The sequence below is a fragment of the Salarias fasciatus genome, chromosome 1, assembly GCF_902148845.1.
Source record: "Salarias fasciatus chromosome 1, fSalaFa1.1, whole genome shotgun sequence".
NCBI classification, from domain to species: Eukaryota; Metazoa; Chordata; class Actinopteri; order Blenniiformes; family Blenniidae; genus Salarias; species Salarias fasciatus.
Genome location: NC_043745.1, coordinates 39,214,252 through 39,229,725, shown reverse-complemented (window position 1 = coordinate 39,229,725; position 15,474 = coordinate 39,214,252). Strand labels below are relative to the sequence as shown.

At 41.9% G+C, this 15,474-nt stretch overlaps 1 protein-coding gene across 1 annotated transcript; it reads right to left on the bottom strand.

The window, feature by feature from the left end:
• Window positions 1–3,776: 3,776 nt before the first annotated feature.
• On the bottom strand, window positions 3,777–12,750 carry tipin (timeless interacting protein). Its single transcript, XM_030113938.1, is given in 9 exon segments — window positions 3,777–4,983; window positions 8,457–8,691; window positions 9,822–9,876; window positions 10,006–10,128; window positions 10,212–10,251; window positions 10,253–10,285; window positions 10,384–10,480; window positions 10,644–10,816; window positions 12,688–12,750. Coding segments are annotated over 7 exon segments (639 nt in total). The 5' UTR covers window positions 10,774–10,816; window positions 12,688–12,750; the 3' UTR covers window positions 3,777–4,983; window positions 8,457–8,530.
• Window positions 12,751–15,474: the final 2,724 nt, after the last annotated feature.

Below are 15,474 nucleotides of genomic sequence, written 5' to 3'. Positions count from 1 at the left end.
TATATCACGAGTTACACTCAATGGTCACACTCAATGGTTATGAGCTTTTTGCAGTGAATCGAATCGGTAAAAGAGGAAGTGGTGTGGCCTTATATGTGAGTTCGGATTCGAAATGTAAACCTGTAAATGACATAACATTGAATGAAAATGATGGCATTGAAATTATAACAGCTGAAATTATATCTACAACTGAGAAAAACATTTTGATAAGCTGTGTGTATCGCCCACCAGAAAATTGTGTAGAACAATTTACTGATAGTTTAATGGAATGGTTTGAGAGACATAGAAATAAAAGCATCATATGTGTGACTTTAACATTAACTTAGGAAATAAGAATGATTATAAAGTAATGGATTTCTCAAGTGCAATGAATTGTATGGGACTTTTTCATCTGATACATAAACCAACAAGAATGGACTCTATGCACAATGAACTCTATTCCTTAACTTCAGGAGGCTCCTTGTTTCCTGTCTTTCATGATAGGACGAGCTGGTTAATCCAGGTGTCCCTGACCTCTGTAACAACTTCAGACACACCTGCATTAATCAGCTCGTCCTATCATGAAAGACAGGAAACAAGGAGCCTCCTGAAGTTCAGGAAGTGGTTGAGTTGTGCATAGAGCCCATTACAGCAAGAGTGCAACAATCATTGATAACATTTTTACTAATATTACTGGAGACATTGTGCTGAGTGGGATCCTACAGTCTGACACAAGTGACCATTTACCCATATTTGCTGTGTGCAGGTACAAAACAGATCAGTGGAAGCACTAAGAGCATTAAATGAAGATCTTATGAAACAAAACTGGGATGCAGTCTATGTTGATGATGTTAATGAAGCCTACAACGCTTTCATTAGTACAGTTATTGATTTGTATAACAAAAATTGTGCATTAATAACAAACAAAAAGAAAAGAATGATGAACCATGGATGACAAAGGGAATAAAAAATGCTTGCAAAAAGAAAAATTACTTCTACAGATGTTTTTTGAAAGAACAAACAAAAGAAGCTGAAAACAAGTATAAGAAATATAAAAGAAACTAGTATGGATAATTAGAAATAGGAAGAAAGATTGCTACAGTGAACAACTGAATGAAAATAGGAATAATATAAAGTCAGCTTGGGGAATATTAAACAAGGTGATAAACACAAAAGAAAAAAGAAACTTCTATCCAAAGTACTTTGTAAAGAAAAATATTGAAATATATGATGAAAAAGAAATTACAAATGAATTTTGTGAACACTTTGCTAATGTGGGACCAAATCTCACAGTGAATATTTCAAAAAATTCTAATATAGATGAAAATTTAATAAATAATCAATAAACAGTATTTTCTTGAAAAGGTAGAAAAGGAGGAAATCTTAAAAACTGTACAAAACTTTGGAAATAAGAGGTGGACTGATGGTGAGGGGTTGGATATGATCATTGTGAAAAGTATAATTGAATTTGTAATTGAGCCGTTCACTCACATTTGTAATCTATCATTAACCACGGGAGTTTTCCCTGATAGAATGAAATTGGCCAAAGTCATACCCTTGTATAAAAGTGGTGATAAACACAACTTCTCTAACTATCGTCCAATCTCATTACTGCCACAGTTTTCAAAAATATTGGAGAAAGTATTTTCAACAAGACTTGACAATTTCTTACAGAAACAAAATTTTGGATAATAGTCAATATGGTTTTGGGCTAATCATTCCACAGCACTGGCAATAATGGAATTCACAGAAAAAATTGCAACAGAGATCGATAACAATAATTATTTTTTAAGTATTTTCATCATTTACAAAAAGCTTTTGACGTCATCAATCATTCAAAATTACTTAAAAAATGAGTATGTATGGCATCCGAGGAGTAGCTCACCATTGGCTCTCAAGTTATTTGGAAAACAGAAACCAATATGTACAAGTAAATTACTCTAGATCTGAACTACGGCAAATTAAATGTGGTGTGCCCCAAGGTTCGATACTTGGGCCAAAGTTATTCATTTTGTAAATGAATGATTTTGCTAAAGTGTTCAACCTTGGGAAAATTCTATTTGCAGATGATACCACATTATTTCATTCAGGTAAAAGAATACAAGAAGTCACAAAGTAGTGAATGAAGAATGAAGAATTGAAAGTAAAAACGCTGGTTTGATCTAAACGGATTGATCCTAAATGCCAAAAAACAAATTTTATGTTGTTTAATAATAAAAAGGAAAAAGTGAAAGTAAAACTCGAAATAGATGGAGTTGAAATTCATCGTGTAACAGAAACAAAATTCTTAGGAGTGATGATTGATGATGATCTAAAGTGGAAATCTCACATTAATTATACCAAATTGAAACTTGGGAAAGCCATTTCTGTGTTACATAGAGTTAAGTTTTTTATGAACAGCTGTGCTTTGCTAACATTGTATAACACATTGATTTTACCTTATCTCATGTATTGTGTTGAAGTGTGGGGTAGACATGTAAAACTTCTTTACAGACAATATTCATACTACAAAAAAGGGCTATAAGAATAATTACAAATAGTCATAGATTATTTATTAAACTGAAAGTTTTGAAATTTCCTGATATTGTTGATTTAAGCATCCTAAAAATAATGTATAAGGCAAAGTGGAATTTATTGCCTGTAAATCTTGAAATAAGAACCAGTATATACAATCTTAAAGGAATAGACGTGTTCAAAAAACTCAGATTCAGAACCAAAAACAAAGAAAGAAGCATTGCGGTTAAAGGTGAACTTATGGAATGCTCTGAAACAGGATATCAAAGAGTGTAAAACAATTATGACATTTAAGAAACATATAAAAAATTCCACATTGGAAAAATATAAAAATGAAAACTAAGTTGTTGTGGGTGAAAAAAATTTGATTGAGTAAATATGAGTTTTGAGTATTGTTAATTTATATTAGTTCAAATAATGTATTAAAAGGGGCAGATATAACATTGTTCTTCTTTCTGCTCCTTTTCTGTCATTTGTTTGGTGTCTAGATGTATTTTGATGTATTTTCATCTTTTTTGTTTTTGTGTTGTTTTAAACGAAGAAACAAATAAATTAAACTAAACTAAGTTTGGCATAAATCGCCCTATCACAGCGCCTCCTCTGGCCACGTGTTCTGTGTTTTTAATGGGGCCCAAGAAAGTTTCTCAAAAAAGAGGGAGTAGACAACACCACGAGGACAAATGTTCAGAATAACGGAGATGATTTAATAAATAACCAATCAAAAAAAACCATCAATACACCTCACAATTCAAAGAGACGTCACAGAGTAAAAACCAGGACAATGTCAGTCTTCTTCTGTCCCAGCGGCAGTTCTTTAGTTTCTTTTAAATCGGGGCTAACAGAAACAGAAATAAGCAGCAGAAACACTCCGTGGCGTTAGCGCCCTCTGTTTTCGGATTAACTGGTTTCGTCCAGATGATCTCTGTGGAAGCAATGAAAATAAACTTGAACTGATTAACTAAAACAGAACTCAGAACTCAGGTGCTCCCAGTATACATCCCTGTGGTACGCCACTTTTTAAATGAACATCAAAATAAAACGTCTGTTTATTTACTGTTCCAAACAAAAACTCTGGATGGAAATAACATGACTATTACTATTGCAACAACGCATCATCAGTAGGGTAAAACTAACCTGTCTCACGACGGTCTAAACCCAACTCACGTTCCATATCAACTAAAACTGTTTAAATGTATTTTAACACATTGGAAACCAATATGACAAAAAACTGGATTTTGTTTGGGTGAAACTGTAGAAGAGGCAAAAACACAAAACAGTAGCATTAAAAAAAAACTTTATTTTTAAAAGTTAAACTTGCTTTAACACAAAGTGTGATTCCATTTCCTGAGCAGACCTCTGGCAAAGCAGAAAACGTTTCAATCGGCATGTTCGTGCTGCGTTCAGAATAAAAAAGAAACGTGGGAAAGACGCGTTTCCACATGAAGAAACAACATTTACAGTCAGAACCTCCCACTGGGAAAACTGATGTCAAAACCAACTTTTCATGCACTTTGAGGGGAAAAACATTTGACTGGCTAGCATACATGGTTAGCTAGCTGCAAAGAGAAGCCGGATTCACACAAGTGAAGAAGCAAATAGATGAAGAAATGAAAGAAACTACCCAGGTGTTGACGAAAACAGTGATGGAAACGAAACATTCAAGAAATAAAGAACAGCGTTTCTCTGATTGGTCAGATTTCCCAGGTCCATAAACGCACCATCAAGGTGATTCTTTGAAGTTAGCATTAAGCTCCAGGCTAGCATTAGCTCCAGGCTAGCATTAGCTTCAGGCTAGCATTAGCTTCAGGCTAGCATTAGCTTCAGGCTAGTATTAGGCTTCAGGCTAGTATTAGCTTCAGGCTAGCATTAGCTTCAGGCTAGTATTAGGCTTCAGGCTACCTTAGCTTCAAGCTAGCTGAGCTTCAGGCTAGCTTAGCTTCAGGCTAGCTTTAGCTTCAGGCCAGCAGAGGAGAACCGAGTCCTGCTGAGCAGGTCAGATGTTTCAGGAGTGTGGTGACGAGTTAGCTTCAAGGCTAACTAGCTTGAACCTGGAAACCTTGAGATGTTTCACATGGAGGACTGAAGGAGGAACAGCTTCAGGTCTTCAGGGTGGAGCGTTCTGGAGCTCCGGTGGAGTCAAACTCCTCCTCACAGCTGCTGTGGAGGTGAAGCTCCACCCGTCTGCTCCTCAGGGGAAGATTCAGAGTCTGCAGGAGGCTCAGAGTCCACCTCCTCCTCCACCTCCACCTTCTCCTGGTCCTGGTCCTTCTCCTCCTCCTCCACCTTCTCCTGGTCCTGGTCCTTCTCTCCTCCTCCACCTTCCTCCTGCATCATCTCATCTTCTGCTTCCTTCCTCCTCCGCCTCTACAATCTCCAGCACCATCGCCTCATCTTTCTCCTCCTCCACCCTGTCCTCCTCCCTGGTGGAGTCCAGGACTGCCGTGAGTGGAGACGTTGGTTGGAGCTGTGAGGAGTCGACGGTCTGAGAGTCTGAAAGAAGAAGATTCACAAACAGAAGATCGTCTTTAAAACTAGAACATTACAGAGGAAATGTGACTTTGTGTCTGCCAGCTGCAGCCTACTGCTGTGTGTGTGTGTGTGTGTGTGTGTGGTGTGTGTGTGTGTGTGGTGTGTGTGGTGTGTGTGTGTGTGTGGTGTGTATGTAACTCCTCCATATTCACTGTGAGCTCTGAGCTGAGAGCAGCCATGACAGTCTGCAGCTGTGTGTCTGTTGTCATGGAAACGAGCTGCACTCAGCAGCCATGACAGTGAATCGGCACTTTTTCATCAAGTTTGCATGGTTGAAGAAATGTCATTTCTCGAGAACACAGGGGCGAAACTGAAAAAAAAATCACTGTGAGCGTCAGAAGCCTCTCATGGATTCATCCTGAAACTTTCCTGTCTGTAGGATCTTCCATTCAGCCACGGCGAGTGTGGAAAGATGTGTGAAGTTTTGGATTCAGGTGAGAAAATCTCTCCAAAATGTATTGGAGCAGATGGGAGAAAATTCTGCACTCTCCTCAAACAAATGCCTCTGGAGAGAGAACCGTTTGACATAGAGAGAAAATGAAAGGATTGTGAGAATCACAAGGAAAAGATTTACATTTTGAGGTATAAATTGTGAAGATTGAGAGAGAAATGTGGCCTTGGGGACAAGAGAAGTACTGTTTTTTTATTTGAATGGAGAGCCTAACTGCCAGCCTCTCCATTATAAACTCCAAAAACGGCTGAATTCTCACCATACTTGAACGCTCACAGTTTAAATTGGGTAACAAATATTGAAAAGAGGTTTTCACATCTGCATAGAGGCCAAAATTGTCTACGTTTTGATATTTTAATGACGTCTTCACATGAAAGCATGGCGAGGCACGATGCCCTCATTTGGGGATGATTTTTTTTGTGTGTGTTTTTTGGGCGACTCATCCGGAATACATGGGAAAAAAATTGCTGGTTTTTGGCAATTTTCTCAGTTACTTTTTGCCAGAATGCCGGGTAAAGTCACAGAACACCGTTCCCAGAATTTAGACACATTTTGATGTGCTTTTTGTGCAGTTTTTCTGGCAAAGTTTTTGTGTCAGAAGAATTGGTTTAGAATGTCGACGCAGGACGAGACTGGAGCCCGAGGCAGGCACAAAGAAAAAACACTCTTCCAGGGGGGTACTGCACAAAAGTAGGATAAATACATCCAGGATAAATGAAAATGCGCGGCTTGAGTCAGCCTAGTCGGTGTTTTCTCGGATTAATCGGTTGCACGTTTGCCGAGCCAGGATGAAAAGACGCGGCTTACTCCAGCCAGGTGAGGAGCATCAGGATCAGTGGCGTTCACGGCGTTCTTCAGAAGAACGACATCGATCACAGAATCACAGATTGAAAATGGAACAAGGACGAGCATCTTCTTCACACGGGATGAGCAGCAGTGTGGACTGTACTGCGCTGTTGGGGGGGCTCACTTAAAAAGGGGGCTGCCCCAGAGCGAGGACTTTACACAAAACACATCCATTAATTTCACTCCATATATTCCAGCCTGTACGTCTGCTTTAAGTGACGTTTATGGCATAGCGCCCCCACGCTTCAATGGTGAGGACAGGTACTGCATGCAGGCCGCAGCTTTATTAAAGCGATACTTCAACATTTTGGCAAATTGGCCCATCTAGGGCAATTCGGTAGTCATTTAGAACAGCATACTTACTTTTTTGTGAGGGCGAGCTGTTGTTTATTCAGCGGTGGGTCTGAGGAGAGCTTCACGGCGGACATAATGGAAGTGGATGGTACAGTTGCTTCCTCCCTCGTCAAACTCACAAATACACAATCCAACAACCCCAAAACACTTTGGTGGACACGTTATAATCCGCACATTCACTACGCTGTGAAATATTAATGCAAAATTACGAGATTGAGCGTTTTTTGCGAAGATTGCTAAGACGGAACTACTACTAAACATGGCGTCTGGGCGTAGTGATTTCAAAAGAAAAAGTAGTTCCCAGTATTTGCTTCAATGTCGTAACGCTACAATATTATTTGTTGGTGTTTCACAGCGTAGTGAATGTGGACAGTAGTAACGTGTCACCAAAGTGTTTTGGGGTTGTTGGATTGTGTATTTGATGAGTTTGACGAGGGAAGCAACTGTACCGTCCACTTCCATTATGTCCGCCTGAAGCTCTCCTCAGACCCACCGCTGAATAAACAACAGCTCGCCCTCACAAAAAAGTAAGTAGGCTGTTCTAAATGACTACCGAATTGCCCTAGATGGGCCAATTTGCCAAAATGTTGAAGTATCGCTTTAAAGTGAAACAGTGACGCTCAGATCATCCACTAAAAATGTCCTCATTCTGCATATGATCCATGATTATGATCATACAAAAATAATAATAATAAAATACAGGAAATACACGGGGGAAACAGCATTTTGCCAATATTTAGGATATTTATTCAAGAAATTTCAACTCTGTGTCGTGTTCTCTATTGAATCAGCTGTTCTCCTGCTGTGTTCTGTTTCATCCCTCGTCTGTCATGAAGAACAAACCTGTCGGCTAGAAAAGAACCTGCAGCAGGTGAAAACCAGACATAAAATATTCTGCAGTCTGGTAAGTTACTTAAGTGTAGCTCAAAGAGCAATTATCAAATGAAGTGATGAATCTGTTTCTTCTGAGAATGAATTTCTGTCTGATTTCAGCCATTAAAAAAGTGGAGTCAGAATGATGTGGGACCGTTCACTCCTGAAGCTGGAGTCCTGAAACAGGACGATTTTCCTATTTTCAGGAGACAGTTAAGACAAAACGATGCTGTCTGTTATACTGTGTCCATTTCAGTGGTGTGAGACTTTATTTTTCCTTTGTTTCTCATTTTACTCATTGTGTAGCTTCAGGGTTGTTTTATTTTATTTCTTATTCTTTATTTTTACATCAGTGTGGTTTAGTCAATTCATTAAGGTGTTTTTCCATTGTCTTTACAATTGTGAACCTTTTATTGTAGGACTTGTATTAAAGACAGGATTCTGAAACTTCTGTGTTGAAAGTTATTTGGTCTTCATATAATCTGTGTAAACAAATAATCCTAAAGTCAACCAGACCCTGCAGATGCAGCGACTACAGTAGTAAGGTTTGGCTGCAGGAGGATTAAATGATGTAACGTGTAGAAAAATCCAGGAAATGCTGTAAGCCACCCACTTCTCACATTGCTGACAGCAGTTTAATCTGATCCTGGTAGTTAGCCTGCTGTGGAGCAGCGAGCTGCAGAGGATAAATCACCATGGTGACTGGTCCGGGATCAACTTGGCAGCTTTTGTGCAACCGACTTGAGACTAACTTCATCCAGGATCACCACAGTTTGCTGGCTTAATCCCTTATCCTGGTTTTGTGCAATACCTCACCGGTGACAACAAATATTTTGTTGTCCAGGACCAGGGAGGTCCAGGACCGGGGGGGGGGGGGAGTCCAGGACAGGGGGGTCATCCTGTCTGGTACCTGGCAGCCGCTGGCGGGCGGTCCTCCTCTCCAGAGCGCGCCTCCTGCTCTGCTCCATGCGGCGGCGCTGCTCCTCAGTCAGGGAGGGCGGGGCCTCGGCGGGGGGCGGAGCCTCGGCGGGGGTGGAGCCTCGGCAGGGGGCGGGGCCTCGGCGGGGGCCGGGTGGAGTGAACTAGCCTGCTGAACGGGTCCAGGTCCTCAGACAGCGGTGGATCAGGAAGCTCCGCCTCCTCACCTGCAGAGGTCAGAGGTCAGAGGTCTCACACACACACACACACACACACACACACAGAGGTCACTTACCTGTGAAGTCTTGGTGTGTGGCATCGAGGCTGTGTTCACACCGAGGCATTTGGTTCGACATAAACGACGTGAGGAGCCGGTAGCCACAGTGTGACACGTTCTTCACGTTGGAGCGACCTACTTGTGGGTGGAGCCGGGGCCGCCTGGAGGAGGAGGTCGGAGGTCGGCCCCGGCTCCATCTGCACGCGGTGAGAACACGGTCGCTCCCCGGGTCCAGCCAGCTTTCCTCGTTTGCCACACTTTTGTCCGTGTGAGGCTTCCGTAACGCACGACGCGGACTGTTATTCTGAGCGCGCACGTCGAGCACGGCGGAGAGTCTGTCTTCCTTCTGAAAGGCGGCGATTTGTACGGTCTGCAGAAAAATCCAGTACAACAGAACCACCGTCCTTCTGGCTGCGTTGCGTCTGCAGAACGGAATCACCGCAGCGCCTCTGCAGTCCGCTGGAGGAGGTTGCCAGATCTGTCGATCTCGCACCATAAACCCGTTTAACTGAATAGAACAGCCAAACCGCCATCTCGGTTGAAAATGCACGTTCAAACCGTATTTGTATAATTAAAAAACACTTCATAAACACATAATCATTCCATCAACCTGTCAGACGTGTTCCAAAAAATAAGCTTGATTTGGCGAAAACCCGCCCAATCTGGCAACACAGCGCCGCTCCGGTCAGAGAGCCGTTTTGTGCCATTTTTGAGTTGTTTGACTTTCCTGCAGAGACGAGGGACAAAACCGTTCATTCTTCTAAAGCGTATAATGACTACATGACGTTGTTTGTTCTGTATTCTACCAGAAGAAGTAAAAAAATAGAATATTAAGGCAAAAACACGACACAGCTTTTATTTTGAAATCACTTATTTTGGAACAAGTTTTGCGTTTCCTTCCGGCACCCGACTTGTTTTCTGTCTGGCTTGACGCCCCTTCGGTTCGACGCCGGTGAGAACACGATTCAGTTATTTATGGCTGATTTACTAATTCACACTTCCCACAAGGGTCCTGGCTCCACTCAACTCGGTGTGAACACAGCCACCACACACACACACACACAGGGGAGGGTCACTTACCTGTGAAGTCTTCGTGTGTGAGCGGCATGTCCAGACGAATCCGCTTCAGACAGGTCTACACACACACACACACACACACCCACACACACACCACACACACACACACACCACACACACCACACACACCACGGTTACACGGGACGCCACAGCCACCTCACTGACAGCACCAGCACCTCCGTCACACCTGGACCTCCTTCTTGGCGCCGAGTTTCTCCACTCTGTCGATGAAGTCCTCGAACCGCAGTTTGGGAAACAGCCGGTGGGCCCAGTTCTCCATCCTCTGCATGAGCAGGCGCAGGTCCTCCGCCTGGGGGAACATCTGGAGTCAGACCACCAGGGGGGGCTCAAACATCTGGAGTGCGGCCCGCAGGGGGCGCCTGGGGTTCTCACCTCGTGGCCCTTCCCTCTGAACGAGACGTCGTGGAACAGGGCGCAGGGCAGGAAGTCCTCGGTCGGAGATCAGCCTGGAGGACACAGACAGGGCTTCACGTTGCTGAGAGCAGACGGAGGAACATCTGGAGAAACACCTGGAGCTGGGTTCGTCCTCCTGAAGCCGGGTTACCTCTGGGAGTCCAGCTTGGGCTGCGGCCGCTTCACGGCTTTTCCGCTTGGCTGCAGGAACATCGGCCAGTTGGAGACGTCGGCTTCTTCTCCTGCGTCTGAACGGGCAGAGAGGAGGAGGAAGAGGAAGAGGAGGAGGAAGGGAAGAGGAGGAAGAGGAGGAGAGGAGGAGGAAGAGGAGGAGAGGAAGAGGAAGATCACAGATGAGCATCTTCCGGAGAAGCTGGGTTCTGTTTGGTGTCGGCTGAGGAGGAGGCTGACCGTTGCTGAAGGGTTCCTCGTCATCCGGTCCTCCCGGACCCGGGGAGTCCGGCGGAGGAAGAGGAGGGAGGCCGTCGTCCTCCAGGCTCTCGTACTCCGGAGGGTCGCTGAGCTCCAGGACGCCACGCATGTCGGAGGAGGAAGAGAACCGGATCCACGGAACCAGAATCACTCTGGAACCAGATCAGAGGGCAGAGGTCAAACACAGTTTCACATTCTGCAGTTAGCTCTTTCTTTTAGTTGTAGATCAAACAAAAACAGACATTTTGTTGATCGAGGAGAAAATGCTTCTCATTTGAGGATTTTCTCACTCTGAAACCATTTTTCTATTTTTAGATCAAACAAATGATGCTGTGGCTCCAGTTTTTCTTTTATCTTAAAGGTGCATTGAGGAGTTTGCACGTTTTATACGAAACAGCACCCCCTGCAGGCCTTGGGCGTAATGCAACTTAGTGGTGCCTGTGGCTCGCGTGCACGGAAGAGAGGAACTCCTTCCTCGCTCATTTAGTAGCGGTCAGGTAAAATGTAAGTTTCTTCTACCTGGTGGATCTGTGTAATATAATAATAATACATTTTTTTGTAATGCGCTTTACATTTCAAAAGAAATCTCAAAGTGCTACAGAACAAGATTAAAAACAATTCTCAAGGCAGAAATACAAAGATCAGAAAAAAAAAAAATGTTAAACTAACATATTAAACATATTAAAACTTCAAGTCAAGACCAAGATGGAGAAGACAGTGGATCTAATAGGCCTTTTGAAACAATAAAGTCTTTAGGCCTTTTTTAAAGGTTTCCACACTTAGTGGGGCCCTCGTCTCAGGGAGAGCATTCCACAGCCGAGGGGCCACTGCCTGGAAGGCCCCGCCTCCCATGGTGGAGAGTTTTGTCCTGGGTTGTTGGAGGCAGTAGGTGGAAGAGGAGAGCGGTGTGGCGGTATGGGGTGTAAGTAGTTCGCGGAGGTAGGACGGGGCAGTTCCATGTAGGCACTGGTGAGTGAGGAGGCAGACTCTGTAGTGGATTCTGTATTTGATTGGCAGCCAGTGGAGAGTTTTGAGTATCGGCATGATATGATCGAATTTGCGCCTCCTCGTCAAGATCCGGGCAGCACAGTTCTGAATGTGTGGAGCTGTGGCAGTGCTAGAAGCCAGTCTGTTCTGACTTTCTGGAAGATCCTGCTCAGTTGTTGCTCACTAAGCATCTGGCGGAGTAATGGCGGACAAGATGAAACTTAACGAGCCGGAGCGCGCATTACGTCATTCCTTTCAAATTCTCCCCAAAAAAATGCTGGAGCCGGACCGGCACTGTGACTTTCAAGTGACAGTTTAGCCTGTTAGAGGTTCTGGTAATGAATATGTCAGGGCACATTGTACACATCATATAAATGTGTAACATATTTATGGTGGAAAATAAGTATTTTTAAGGTTGTAAAACTCCTTAATGCACCTTTAATGTTCTGTTCATCTTTCATTTGAAAATAAATTATTTATCACACAAATATGAAATATAAAGTTTTATATATATTATAATATATATATATATATATATATATATAATATATATATGTATATATAACAAGTTGTATGAATTCCGGTATTTTATAATATTAACACAAAGGTTCTTGAGATTCTGAAGTTTTATGCTGAATTTATGTGAAACTTACAACCTGCAGTTCTGAAGGAATCCTGAAGGAGGCAGCAGTGCGACAATCAACAACTTCCGGTTTAAAAGCAAAGAAGAAACAGCGCGGGAAACTGAAGTTTTGAGAAATGTAAACATTAAACGTAAAGAGCCTCCTGGTTCACTTTTAGTGACATTCAATCCGGTTTAAGTGAATATAAAGAAGGGAAAAGAGAGCAGAGGCTGGAAGGATGAGGAGTAGGTCCGTCTGCACCGCGTTTTATTCAGAGTTCTGTTAAAAAACGAACATTAACAGTGAAAACAAACCGATTCGCTCATAAAAGGATAAAAACGAGTCGGTTCCAAACAGAAACGCGGCAGCTCTAAACCACCGCGCAGTTCGCAGAATGAAGCGAGTTTTCCTACCTGAACGCAGAAGTTTGAAGAGTGAAACGGAGCCGAGAGACTCGCGCACCGGAACTGACGTCAGCGCGGCGCGGACTTCGAAACAAGAGCCTCAACGCCGCGCTGCGGATTTTTCAAAATAAAATTCACCAAAGCGGAAAAGTCAAACGTGGACTTCACAGAGTTTACAAAGGAACCGTTATTTAAACTGTAAACGGCTGTTATAAAGCACGCTGTTTTGAAAAATGTTACAAAGTTTAAAAACAAAGTTTAACAAAGAAATAAAGATGATGATGATGATGATGATGATGATGATGATGATGATTGATCAGTGGTGATCACTTCTACAGAAGATGAATTGAATGGCTGAAATCAGCTCACAAATGTGTTAATTTACTGTCAAGTCATCAGATAAAGTTTAAGTCTGAGAGAAATTTATAGAAAAGCATACATTTCTTTCTGACAGTCACTAAGGATTCAGAGCAAACAGCTCACTGTCATTAATGATTCAATAGAGGAAATCACAAATGCAGTAGACGCAACAGACCATGAACAGCCTGCAGTTGGAGTATTCATAAAAGCTTTCGACACACTTAATCATAACTTATTAATCACAGAGTTGGAATCGTTGGGAATGGGGGTGGGGGGGGGGGGGGTAGTATGTGGGGTGAGAAGTTACTGAAAAGATTGGAAACAATTTGTGAAGATGGGTGAACATACATACGTCATCATGCTCAGACATTGCCTGTGGCGTCCCCCAGGGGGCAGTATTGGATCCAAAACTGTTTATGAATATCATTTATATAAAGAATCAAAAGTATTAAAATTGGTATTGTTTGCTGATGACACCAATTTTTTTTTTTTTTTTTTTTTTTTTGCTCTGGGAGCGATTTAAACAAGTTACTGGAGACAGTCACTGCAGAAATGTGCAAATTAAAGAGTTTTAGTTTGACACAAACAAATTATCACAATGATGTTGTTCATTTTAAAACATCCCTTTATCTGCACAACACTAAGAAAGTTCTCTTTCTCTGTATGTGCAGTGAAGCTGTGGAATGGGTCAGATGTGGAACTCAAGCAACTTCTAAGCATCTCCCGGTTCAGTCAGAATCAGAGTCAGAATCAGAATCAGATGATAAGATTTTATTGGCCAGGTTTGTCAAGAAACTAGGAATTTGACTCCAGTTAGCCGCGCTCTCAGCTGGGAACACAGATGAATACCGAAAGGATAAATACACAAAAGGGTAAGAGACACAAATCAAATTAAATCAAGTTAAATTAAAGTTAACTACTGAGAAAAATAAATACCCAAAGAAGAGAGGCATAACATTAACAATGAGAATAAACAAGTACTTCAATAAAAACAGATAAAACTAAAAACTCAAGAATATATCACATTTATATGGCTAAAAAGTTCCATTCAAAAACATGTTTTTCACAGGGAACAGGGAGAAAGAAGGGCTTTGTTGATCATGAGGTGTTTTTCGCAGATCACTTATTTATTTGTTTATTGTCTGCATATAGTATATATATATAATATATATATTATATATATATATAATAGATATATATATATTATATATATATATAAATGTATGCATTTATTTTTTATTTATTTTGTATTTAATTCTTTTATCTATTTATTTGTTTATTCATTTACTTATTTATTCATTCATTCATTTGTTTGTTTGTTCTGTTGTGGGTGTCAGATGGTTCGGTTCTGTGTGGTTCTGTGCTGGAGAAGCGCTGGATGAGGAGAACCATCAGCCTCTGGGATGAGAAGCGTCATGAGGACTGAGATCCGTTAGTGTGTCTTTGTGTTTTTTTATTTGATCACTGATGACGAAAATCTTTTAACAAATTAAAAACATAGATACAAAAGGACTCAGTGCTTTAAATCTATTTGAATCCAACCAGAATGTTGATTTATTGAACTCTGAAACTGTTTTCCTCAGATCTTTGTATATTTTTTTTTTTTACATACAATCTGATCAAACTCTGGACGATCCTGAACTCTTGATGTTTCTGATCTGATTTCCTGAAAAACTCCAGCTGCTCAGACAAACTTTCTTCAAACATCCAGTGATGAAATGATGGAGCAGTCCATCATTAGCATTAGCATTAGCATTAGCATTAGCATTAGCATTAGACCCTGAGATAACTGGATTCAGATCTGGGCCTCGGTCGCGTCACGCCGGCGTTCACATCTGCTGAAAAGGAAAAGCAGATGAACAATCAGCACGATGTTTCCCTCCAGACTGAAGCACTCCTGAATCATGCTCCAGACCCTTCCTGGTCCTGGTCCTGGTTCAAGTTCAGGTTCTCCTGGTCCTGGTTCTGGTTCTGGTTCCAGTCCAGATCCTCCTGGTCCTAGTAGTTTTAGAGTTGACAGTCACCGTGACACAATCCACCTTGGTGTTCTGCTCATATGAATGTCTGACGTCTCTGTTTTCATTATTAAATCAAACAGCACCACCTAGTGGACCAACGTGAGCACTACACTGTTTCTGTTGTTTCCGTGGAAACACGCCGCTTTCAAAACTTTCCTGTTTAAGAGCAAAACTTTTCTGAATGAAAACAAAAATGAACTTTTACTTGAGTAAAAAGGTAAAACGCAGAAACCAGTCATGAATCAGTACGTAAAAGTCAAAGTTATGGACACAGAACTTTTCAAACCGGGATTCGAACCGACAGCTCTGCCATGAAAGAAAGAATCAGTCGACGTTCAACCCTGAAAAACGCCTTTAATGAAGGTTAAAGATCTACAGAGTTTCTCCTGTACAGACAGTTCATGAGCTCCTCTGGGGG